Source organism: Gobius niger (genome assembly GCF_951799975.1).
Source record: "Gobius niger genome assembly, chromosome: 18".
Taxonomy (NCBI): domain Eukaryota; kingdom Metazoa; phylum Chordata; class Actinopteri; order Gobiiformes; family Gobiidae; genus Gobius; species Gobius niger.
In genome coordinates this window covers 6,592,208-6,604,663 of record NC_136869.1, presented here as the reverse complement: position 1 = coordinate 6,604,663, position 12,456 = coordinate 6,592,208, and the positions used below count along the sequence as shown (strand labels likewise).

The window sequence follows — 12,456 nt, the reverse complement described above, 5'->3', positions numbered from 1 at the left end:
ACGTGTTCTGCGATGTTTCTGACTTGTTTCAGTACATTTCTTCTTTATTTCAGGTAATATTCTTTGCTAATGGGGCAAGAAAACTTGTTTTATTCCATTGGCACAGTTTTACTTTCTTATTTCAAGCGAGATGACCTTAGAATGAGGCTGAAATGTCATCCAACAAGCAATGTGCAACCTGTGGTCAGATCAGGAAAGAAGTCTATATGAGTGAAAACCGCTCAAAACAAGAAACATCTCAATTCAAATCATCTAAGCCGATGCTTGATATTTACTTTTTGTAGTGTAAACTGGTACATTTGCAGATTAATACAGAATAAGACCATGGAAACAGCATATTGAGTTGTTTGCATGGAACTTCATAGGCCTAACACAAATTATCGCAGCCTTTATGGTTTGCTAAATCCAGACCAGGTTCCATTCCAGCAACCACAGGAGCAATTCCCAGCGGGCTAGTATGAAAGTAGACCCCAGATATTAGCTTGACATCTTCAAAAACCTGAGTACTATGGTAATAATACAGTTTGACTTTGCCTCCCACGGCGGCCCCCCGCATGACCTGCACCTGCTTACTCAGAGCCATTCATGAGGAAAACACAGGACCACATGTGGGCTAAAGCCTGTCTGCTCCTGCACTGCTACTGCTGCTGCTGCTGCCGCTGTGTGGGTTGTGTAACATGGAAATCAACCTGCTAGATTTTTCTTTCTTTTGCATCACTGGCTTTATGCACAAATAGGATAGAAATGTCTCCCGGAAAATCCAGCAGACCAGGTCTAAATAGGCTCTAGCATATGCTGTCAGCCAGGCCGCCATAGCACAAACTTTTAAGTGGAAGTGACTCTAGACATGATGGTTTGTTCTCTCTCTGCCAGGAGTTGTTGGTTTAGCTGAAACAATGGCCTGCGTTATTTCTCCACTGTGATGAAATTCTTTTCTTTCTTTGTATTCTGCAAATCACCATTCAACCAGGGCCTCAGGGCTAACACTGTCAAGAGCAACGGGCGACCACAGTGCATCACCTGACGACCCATCTCCACTTAGCACCTTGGTCTCAAGTTGGATAGCGTTTTTCAACCTACATATCTCTGCAGAAGAAGCAATTAATTGTAACTTCAACACTAAATTCAAGTTTATTCAGCTTATCCAAAATATGTTCTACCTTTCTTCACTTCATCCAAGAGCAGCCAGCCCCCCCTCCAAGCACCGCAAGGATATATGTTTTATTTATTTATTGGTTTATTTGGTAGGATGTATGTAAACACGCCACACCAGATTGTAGCCATGAGCTAATTTCCATCCGTCGTCCCTCATGCGCACTCTCAAACACACTCTCAAACACACTCTCATTCATCCTGGCCTATTGTACATGTTTTTTAGTGGTAGGGGAACCTGGAGTACCCGGAGAAAACCTACGCAGACACAGGGAGAACATGCAAGCTCCACACAGAAAGTCCCCGTCCAGTGTGTAAGCTATGCATTAAAGTCACTGCATAGCAACAGCATGGCTCCAGAAAGACAAATGAGAGTCGATTCTACATTATCACATGTTTCAACACCCAGTCCGGAAAGTTGAGGGTTCTGTTTGGAATTAAAATATTGCAAGTGAATAGTCTCTATACACTAAACAGCCACATCAAAGAACAAAAACATCAGAGGCTTTTTACTATATAAAAAACCTAGCTAAGATCAGAGGAATAGTGTCAAAACCAGACTTAGAAAGACTTATCAAAGCATTTGTCTGCAGCAGGTTAGACTACTGTAACGGCTGCTCGAGTCCTGACAAGAACCAGGAAATACGACCATATTAGTCCAGTGCTCCGGTCTCTGCACTGGCTTCCTGTCACTCAGCTCTGTCACTCAGTCTTTCCATGGTTTAGCACCACCATGTTAGAGCCGTATGAACCATCTCGGGCCCTGAGAACTTCAGGGAGGGGTCTCCTGGTGGTTCCCAGGTCAATATTAAACAAGGTGAGGCTGCGTTTCAGTTTCACGAAGCTAAAATCTGAAACAGTCTTCACGAGGATGTGAGACAGGCCTCAACTCTGACAATGTTCAAATCCAGGCTGAAAACAGTTCTTTTTGCCCGTGCATATGACAACTGAAAGTATTTTTTCTGCACTCTTGCCTTTTACTGTAATTGATTAATTTTATATTGATGTTCTATTGATTTGATCTGTTTTCTTGTCATTTTATGCAACTGTGAAGCACTTTGTATTGCCTTGTGTATGAATCGTGCTCTACAAATAAACTTCCCTGGCCTTGCCTATCTCCTGTCGCGAGAAGCAATAAAAAAGTAACATGCTATTGCTCTTATAAAACGTTTAAAAACATCAATTAACGGAAGCTACTACTATCGAATTCCCCGATACTGAACATATGCGGGTTACAATTTAGGAGATACGGATCTGGCGCGCGTTAAATTGACAGGCACTTTAGAAGATAGGAATCGCTTGAATTTGCATGATGGGATCAGATAAGCGGTCGTTAATAATCCAAAGCCATCTCCTTTCCCTGTTGGAGCGATGTTCTCGTAATTGGTTCAGGGCACACTCCAGGCATACAGCCCTCGTAAAAAAAAACACAGCCATCAAAAAAAAACAAAAAGGCATTGATTTGCTCCGTGTAGCTCGAATATTGTTAGCAACCGCCGAGTACATTTTTTCCGCACAAAGGGACACGTGTTAACGATGGCGTAGCTGCAGGTAGGCGCCGGGCTAATTGCATGTTAACTTACAGACTTCCGCGGCTGTGCCATAATTAAGCCGAGAATGACAGACCAATCACATGGCCTTTGGAGAAATGAGAGTCAAAGTCAGAATATAATATAGCCATAAGTGCCTGGAAACAAGGCTTAATTAAAAGGATATCGGTGTGAGCTAATAACACAGAGCCAGCCCGTGGTAATAGGTATTCAGCCGAACAAACCTGCACTTGTCAAGGCTGCATTATATTAAAAAAGAATGTGAATTATGTTGTAGCTGAATTTGACTGATAATAAAATGCATTTCATCATTAGACTCAAGAGGACAATAAAACAGTCTTACGAAAAGGGCAGTGTTTGATTAGCTTAGCATTGGTCTTCTATGTTTATTTTAAGGTGTCAAACAATGTAATAAACCGGAGACTTGTGTTAAAATCCCAGTCAATTTCCTGCTAAAGCTCAAAAAGCTGTGAGGAAGCTTTGGCATCACCTCCCAAGTGCAGGGATTACCACTGGGCCCATCGAGGTGACTGTTTAAAAAGTTCGTGCCAGCCTGCGTATTTAGGTCAATCCGCGGCCGGTCCGGTGGGGCTTCCCTCAATGCCATATGTGCGGGCCAAATGCTATCATTACCCTCTGTCCTCGCGCCGGCCGGACCTGCTCCTCCTGGGTCTTGTACAAATGTGTGAGAGGTGCTGCGGGGCCATCGGACCAAAGTCACAGAGAGGAGCCTCCGAGCAGCTGTGAGCTCTGCCATCGCTAATATCGCTGCGCTTGGCTTTTGTAAATACGCCTTTTCACAAAAACATCACCTATTATAAAGGTTGAAAGTCATATGAGGGAGTTAAAAAGTCTTTTGGGGGGCATGATGGCGCAGCGGTTTGCACCCTTGCCAAACAGCGAGATAGGAATGGCCCCAGTTTGACTTCCAGGCTCCTTTCAGTGTGGAGTTTGCAAACATGTTCTCCAGCATCGCTTTCTCCTATCATTAAAATCATGTTCACTAGTCTTGAACAGGCTCGAGGCTGGGACAACAAGTGCAGACGGCCCCTTTGGAATTGCCCTGTATATGGTCATATCTGAAGCAGCCAGAGGGGTAAAACAAAGAAGGGGGAAAAAAAATCACATGCTGCCATTACTTTAACAAATGCTGCTAAATAAAGATGCAGAGACATGGAGAGGAGCAAAAAGGTCAACAGCCCATACATACTTAAAAAACAGACAATGTTAACCAAGTATCTAACGTTAGCTTCATGCTACATATGTTAACATTAGCCACAGCTTACGTTTTTTTCTCGTCTATTGAACCGTTTTTAGCTTGGTGTGTGATGAATATCTTTATAGTCCGCCAGAAAATGGATAAAAAAGGCAAAAAATTGTGATTCCCATAAGAGCCTTTCTTCCACCTCGGCTAGGCCATGCCCCCTTGGATACAGTGTTGCCATCTTTATAATCTATCAACACGTCACACAGGAGCCAAAGCAGTTAGTGTTGCAATCTCTGTAAATTTCTGCATCGGTAAATGCCATAGAAATAGTAAGTGTTGAGTTTGGGTGTGAGTTCAGAGCATGCTTATTTTTGCTGTTATTTTACTGTTTTGAACTATTTTCATGTTTATCTGCTGCTGGTATCTTGCACCTTGCCCAGGGACTACGGTTAATAAAAAGTGATCTCCATAACTTAAACTAAAATGTGAATTAATCTGCTATCTATTTATTCTCATTCATAGGCTATAAATGAGAATAAATAAATAGCAAAACCAATCTGCACTAGTGAACTTAGAAAGTCATATGAATAAAAGTCCACACTTGCTGTAACACTTGCTGCTGTGCCACCCTGAAATCGATACTCGAATACTAGAAAGAGGGACATCATCAGTTATCCTCATTATTTCATATTACACTTACTCTTTCTACTCCTATCCATCTCTGAACTAAGATTTGGCCAAATGAACAAGGAGGAGATGTGAAGAAAAATCCCATTAATCATGCGATAATGTTTCTTTAATGAATCATCCTTTTGGGTTTGTTATCTTACCACTTATCATTAGGTTTTAAAGGGGCGTCCTGAGGTGGGCTCGCTGCTATCACCAGCTGAGAGTGAGCCACACTCTTCAAAGGGCTGTCGCGACGATTGTCTTTCAGCGACGCAAAATGGCATAAAATCTTGTAATCTCCAATCTAATGAAGATCTCCGTTTTACTGCCCTTAAAGTGGGATGAGTAAGTAGCTATTGTTGCGCTTGAATAGAACTTTGGATTTGCATTTGATTGTTCTCGAGCATGAAAGCGGAAGAATGGCCTCCTTTTTTAAACACAACACTGTAGCCTGATAAAACACGAGACAATAGCACGGCTTAAGGAAACGCTCGTACATGCCAACGCAATCATGCCACAAATATTGAACTGGATACGACTCAGATCTGTAACGCTGCAGAAAGACGGCAAATATGGCAACAAATACAACTTCCTAAACTGTTCTGTAAAACCATTTGTTGTTTTCATGTACTATGATAAATAAATGTGCATAAACTGGCCTGGTATGTTCGGGTTAGCGTTTGTCTTTTTCAAATGGGTAAGTATTAAACAACGGTCAAACATCATTTTGTAGCAATGCCTTAAAGGAACAGGCCACCGCTATATAAATAAAGATCTTCTTCTTCTTCTTCTGTTAGCATTTAGCCTCTCCCAATGTATTCCTATAGCTCCAAACAGAGTGCAGTTAGAAGCGACCGAGCGCTTCCACGGGCACACACAAAGACCAGACAGGTACACATCAACTTTTCTAAGCTCAGGTAAGAACATATCTCAGTATGTAAAAAAGGTGGCTTGCTCCTTTCAGGTTCTATCTCACCAGCCTGGAGACTAGCTGGAGACTCGAGTTGCCGCTCGTCTTGGAGACGTCTCAGAGACGTCCCCTGGAGATAAGGCGAGTAATCCAGGTAGTCTCGGTGAAAAAAAGCAGGTTCAATTTTAACGGAGGCTACATGCAGACTTTTTCAAGTGCCCATGCAGTCTCCGTGTGGTCGCCGGGGCGTCTCCAATTAGTCGCGGAGACATTGCAGGGACCTCACGGAAACGCTACAGGTTGAGGACAACAGTGTTTGCAACATTGAACTGCTTGAGACAATGCGGAGACCAAGCAGAGACCACACTGAAAATGCGCCTATTGTTTCACTACCTGGAGACTCGGCTTATCTCCAAGGGACGTCTCGGAGACATCTCCGTGACCAGCGACAAATCGAGTCTCTAACTAGTCTCCAAGCTGGTAAGATAGGCCCTTTGTGCTCGTAATCAATCCGGGTTGCAGAGTCAGTCACAACAGTCTCCGCAACTCTGGATGGATAAAATACTCACAAAAGACTAGAATTACTTTCTACAATTTTATCACTGAACGTTCTATACATGCAAATAAAAGAAATGTAAAAGAGATATAAATACTAAATCAGGAGCCAAACGAGGCTAATAAGAAACTCATGCTAAAAGTGATCTTTTTCTAATCTTTAAATTAGAGTGTGAATCTCAGTCAGATGGAAAATCTCAGTGATTTTGCAATATATTGTCGCTTCTTGAGTTATATGGATAAAGAATCTCTCTTATAATTATCAATTGGCAAAATATTGTGCAGCCCAGTCTTTTTTTTTTCCAGCTGAAAGTTTGCCCTTTGAATTTGCTTTATCTCAACTTCTTCTGGGGCGAGCTGTGTAACCAAACTTCTGCTTTAGATCTTGTCAGGCATTAGGCTTGGATAAAAATAGGCAGGTTTTAAGTTGATGACGGAAACCTTGTGTGGTACCACACGCAAATACACAACCCTGTGAGCCGTTGAAAAAGCCTATGGTAACAGTACAAAGCCGTGGTAAATGAAAGGAGCTAGGAAGGTACGCACCAACCGCGGCTTCTTAAATGTAGCTGTGAATAAAAAAAGACAAAAGACTTGTAACACATGTGAGAGCGAAGCAGAGTCATGTGCGTTTGGCGATAAGTGCAGGGTTTGTCCCGGTTCTGAGGGAAGAAAAAGGGAGCTTCTGCTGAAGAGGAGACAACACACGACTTGTACAGAGCCAAACATGTGGGAGTGCAGCTGCCTCGATGTACAATCCCGCCCTTGAATTATAATGAAAGACGCATCAGCAGCAGTAAAGCAGCAAAGGCAGACTAGACAACGCGGATTTAAAGCTTTTAGGATGGACATTTCTCCCTCCTCGCTCTGTAATTGGTTGAGGATAAATTGTAGCATTGTCTAATCCTCCAGATAGGTAAGGTTTAGTGGGTAGTGTCTCATTTCAAGATCTCCATTTTACATATGGGTGGGCCTTTATTTCTGTGACTGTGCAGCTGCAGTTAAACATTTTTATACTCACTACTGCCACCTCAGGTCTTACGAGTAAATGCAGGAATTAACACATAAAGTGACAGTGCAGGATTTTAAGAGGCAGTTGTGGTGAAGAGGTCTGAGCTCATTCTGCACATTAGGACATGGTTAGAACATAGGGGGAGGAAAATACTTAATTTTAACATTTTTAAACTCAATATAGTCCCTTTAAAGCGTGTACTCATAGGGGTGGGGAACTTCTGGGTACCTCTCAATTAGATACGTGATACATGGCTCACGCTAACGTCAACTTAGTGATACGTTGCTACTGTGACAACGATACATCACTATTTTTTTTAAAGGAATAGGCCACCGTTTTTACATACTGAGATATGCTCTTACCTCACTTTAGCCGAGTTAATATATCCCCGTCTGGTCTTTGTCCGTACGCTCTGCCAGGCAAACGGAGCACATAATGCAGCCTCTCCCACATGTCACATAGCAGTAACTCCTAAAGACTTCCCCCCGCTCACTTCCGTCAATAACCTTTAGGAGTTACTGCGCGGACGTTTTGCTCCTCGTATCATTACGCCTCACAATATAGTCCCCCTTTTTATTTGCTTATAAAATCAACATGCGACATTTCTGTGTAAATATACTTCGCATGAAAACACTTCACGTAACTTTATTTAAATAGGGAACATGTGGAAGAGCTTGGTAGCTTCTATCGTGAGCTTTTTTGGAGCTATGTGACATGTGGGAGAGGCTGCGTATGTGCTCCGTTGGCCTGGCAGAGCTCACGGACAAAGACCAGACGGGTATATATTAACTCGTCTAAGGTTAGGTAAGAACATATCTCAGTATGTAAAAACGGTGGCCTATTCCTTTAAGAACTATGCGATTTGGGTCTGCTGAACTGAAAGTGGCATCCGAGGAGGAAATTGACCCCAAATTAAAGGAACAGGCCAACATTTTTCCATATGTTCTTGCCTGAGCTTAGATGAGTTGGTGCGTACCTGTCTGGTCTTTTGCGTGCCCATGAAAGAGCGTGGTCACTTCTAACTTCACCCCATTAGGAATACATTGGGAGAGGCCAAATGCTAACAACATCTTTGGTTGTTTTGCGTGACTGAGAGCACTCAAAAAGACCAGACAGGTAAGAACATATCTCATAATAAAAAGTAAGATATTTCTGTGACAGTGTTTGGTCCAAGTGCATAAAATTGTAGTGCTGCCCTCTACTGTTCTGACTGAATTCTTGATTATTATTAGCCTATTAGCTGGGAAAGCAGTGGGGCACTGCTACCTCATTAATATGCATGACGTCATCAAAAGTATCGTATCGTGCCGCAAAACATCGTGATATATCACAAAATCGATATATTGCGACACCCTTACTCACAAGCATGTCTCATGGCTTCAGTTTAAAGGAATAGGCCACCGTTTTTACATACTGAAATATGCTCTTACCTCACTTTTACCGAGTTAATATATCCCCGTCTGGTCTTTGTCCGTGCGCTCTGTCACGGAGCACATACGCAGCCTCTCCCACATGTCACATAGCTCCAAAAAAGCTCACGATAGAAGCTACCAAGCTCTTCCACGTGTTCCCTATTTAAATAAAGTTACGTGAAGTGTTTTCATGCGAAGTGTATTTACACAGAAATGTAGCATGTCGATTTTATAAGCAAATAAAAAGGGGGACTATATTGTGAGGCATAATGATACGAGGAGCAAAACGTCCGCGCAGTAACTCCTAAAGACTTCCCCCGCTCACTTCCGTCAATAATCCGACATGTGGGAGAGGCTGCGTATGTGCTCCGTTTACGTGACAGAGCGCACGGACAAAGACCAGACGGGGATATATTAACTCGGCTAAAGTGAGGTAAGAGCATATTTCAGTATGTAAAAACGGTGGCCTATTCCTTTAAGAAGTGTGGAAGATCATTACCACAGGACTTGTTTTATTTATATATGTTACACAATAAACCTGGACAAAGCTATAATATAAGGTCATGTCAGTGTTCAATATTTCATTCGTGATCCCTAGCAGGTTATAATGGATTTTAATGCCTCGAAATCATTACATTCAAGTGTTTTCAAAGCGTCCTTGCTCCCGCGGGACCCGGGGAATATGAAGGAATCTGTTGTGAGTGAATTAAAAATAGATATCAGGTGCAGCTGTAGGTGAGCGGCACATTTCCTTTACGTTGAGAGAGAGAGAGAGAGAGAAAAGAAACCCATTGCTTTATTTCTTTTTTTTTTCCTTTTCCTGACGGCGCTGCAAAAATGACTCCATCAATCCCCACGGCCGTTTCCCCGGAGGTGCCGCGCGAATATTCAGCAATTCATTTGTATCTCGCGTTTGGCAAAGAATTCATGTTTTACACCGGCAGTGCGGTCTCAAGGGGGCCAAACTACTTGTTTTAGGAGGCAATGAATCAATTCCGACAAAGGCGAGCGTTGTTAGCAGACAACAGCGGGAGGTAACGCGCTAAAGTCGCGCCGAGTGCACTTACAAAGAGACATCAAGCAAACAGGCACTCACAATAGCGCATACAACACGTCCATAAAAGTTATATGTCCAGCACTTTGGGGGTTTATTAAACATTTAATAGACTTCAGGATGAGGCTCTCAGACAAAAGCCGCGCTGGAAATCACAACGGACCTCCTCGTTTCTCTTTTAGAACAATGGCTTTCTGACGTCTCCTCTACAAATGTCTCATGTGACCCTCCCAAAGAGTTAGTAATGGCTCGCAAAGAAAGCGTATTGCGTGCTTCACAGTATGGCGGTCACGCGGATAGGCCCATAACTCCGCAGCTGAGGCCGCTTTGGCTTTTATGACGACGGCAGTAACACCATGGGAACAGCGGTGCAAGAAGACAGCTTGATATACACAATAGTTTAAGAGAACTGCAGAAGATAAAGTTATGAAGTCCATTTATGAGGATACACTACAGGCAAGACTTTGGGCAAGATCAAACATCCGGTCGTTACTACTGCTTTGTACGACAAGATTCATAGTTCTACACAATGAATCGGCTTTTATTGTGGGAAGGAGCTGGTTTTAAGGTTCCAAGCTCCAAAGGAAGATGTGGGACACGACTTAAAAACCCCGCTCAACGCTCTCCTTTAAAGTTTACACCGCATTAACCGCTCAGTTGTGGCCCTCCACACCCTGTCCACTTCAATATCCCCTGGTCTACTGGAGCACATGAACTGAAAACCACTGTTTGAAAACACTGCACACATCTAACAGGATGCAGATGTGTGAAAATTAGCTGTTTCCAACACAAAAAAAGAAAATGTCCCGAGAAGTCGACCGGAGTTTACTTCAGGGGGATAAAGTGTGAACGTGACCAAATATGTCAACACAATAAACCTAAAGCCGTCCATTTTCTTTTTGTTCTTCAAAATATAGACATTTTGGTGACACTTTATAATAACTACACCTTACTTAGCCTTAATAAATGATGAGTAAAATCGTAAATAAATCATTAATCATGAACAATTCAATAGTTAAAGCAGTACTAAATAACTCATAACTATCCCTAGAGGCCATAAGAGCCACTGCAGGTGCCGTAGCATGTTGCGTTTTTTTACACATTAATTGTCCGTGAGAGTAAATACTACGCTGACAGAAAACGCAAAGGGACAGAGGGATATTGTACATCCAATTACACAATGGAGATCATTTTTTTCACTCAAACTTGGCTGTAAATACTGTTTAAGTGGTGCTAGCCCAGAGTTAGCTTTGCCCGTTAGCTTGTTAGCTTCTTCTTCCATTAGTCCATTAGTCTGTATTGGTGACTCCGACCCGTAGGCAGTGAAGTTGCAATTGTGGTTTTCAAGCCAGTGACACCGGGGGGAGATGAAAGACCCCCCCAATCATCCCATTAACACTTGCATTACCCCCAGAGGGACTACGGAAAGGATTTATTAAGGTGAACAAGTTACTTAGTACTGCTTTAAGTGTGACTAACACATAATAACTAATTAACAATGAATACAAGTATGTGAAAAAAAAAACATTCATTATGAGTTAGGCATTAGCACACTTAACTAATGCATTGTTCAATTGTGCTAATTCATTCAGTCATTCATTCATTCATTAAGGCTAAATAAAGTGCAGTTATTATAGTGTTACTGAATTATTATTTTTTTTTACATGCAAAATTCTTATTTCCATACTGAATCTGAGGTACTTTTGTGTCAGCATTCTACAGGGTGAGTCTGAACATGTCATCTCTAAATGATTGTACATTTTTTTTTAACATTATTCTTCTGCACCGTCATCTGCACAACCGTTTTGAGAACAGGATGAGCCGGTTTGCCCGCAGACACGCACCTGTTTTGGGGTCGACGGAGAAGTATGGCTGCCCTTGGAGGATGCTGTAGACTATTTTGGCGCTGTTTCCGTAGGTGGGGTCGTCTGCGTCAGATGCGGTGACCTGCATCACTGACGTACCTGCGGAAAGAGCAAGGATAATAGGGAGAAGGAAGGGTGTTACAAAGAGAATCGCTGTGCATGATTCTGTCAAAAGCTATTTCTAAGTTGCGGTTCATGTGAGTCAAGTTTTCAAAGAAGCAGATACAGACGGGCAAAGATAAGGTCTGAAGAGTTACCAACCACAGGCCCAGGTTTCAAAATAAAAATAAGACGCTTACAGATTTGTGGTGCACAATAGAGACAGATTCAGTCACATAGTCATAGAAAAATGCTTAGGTTGACGTCGACAAAATCGTTCAACAACTGCACATTAAGTGGAGTCGGTGAGGCCAAAGACTTACAGTATTCCATGTGTTCTGTGGAAAGACAGGCTGGTAAACTGAGGTAAAATTATAAAACAATCAGAGAAACATGAAGTGTGATCTGTTAAACTCCTTCAGTGTGAGTGGAGGCAGCTGTAAATTACTGCCCAATCCAAAACCACGGCAAAAAAAAACAAAAAACAGCTTTTCGCTGTCGAAAGATGTTCTGGAGGGAAATCCAATCATTATCAAATCTAATCCTAATCCTGACCAAAAAACATTTCTACGCTCTAATATTTGGTTTAAGAGCCTTTTTGTGCCATTGTTTCAATAAGCTTCTGAAATGTCAAAAGATCCATTGTTGCATTCATCTTTCACCAAGATCTTGCTGATGATGCACGTTCTAAAGGTTCTCAATGGGGTGAACTTTAAGATCCGGACTCCGTGGCAGCCAATCCGTGTGTGAAAAGGATGTTCCATTCTCCCTGAACCGCTCTTTCACAATGTCAGTCCGATGAATCTTGGCATTGTCTTCTTGGAATACACCCGTGCCATCAGGGAAGAAGGAATCCACGGATGAAATAGGTTTTATTCAGGATGTTCAGGTGGTCAGCTGATCTCATTCTGAACCCAGACCTGACCAACTTCAGCAACCCCAGATCAGAACAAATTGTTAAATCCGAAGTT

General features: G+C 42.4%; 1 protein-coding gene across 1 annotated transcript in view; it reads right to left on the bottom strand.

Annotated features, from left to right (window-relative positions):
• LOC306977684 (cadherin-18-like) overlaps positions 1-12,456 on the bottom strand; it is a 210,428-nt gene that overhangs the window by 104,393 nt on the left and 93,579 nt on the right. The window contains exon 4 of the mRNA XM_079576098.1: positions 11,366-11,485. Within this exon, the coding sequence (XP_079432224.1) occupies positions 11,366-11,485 (120 nt within the window). The remainder of the gene's footprint in view (positions 1-11,365; positions 11,486-12,456) is intronic.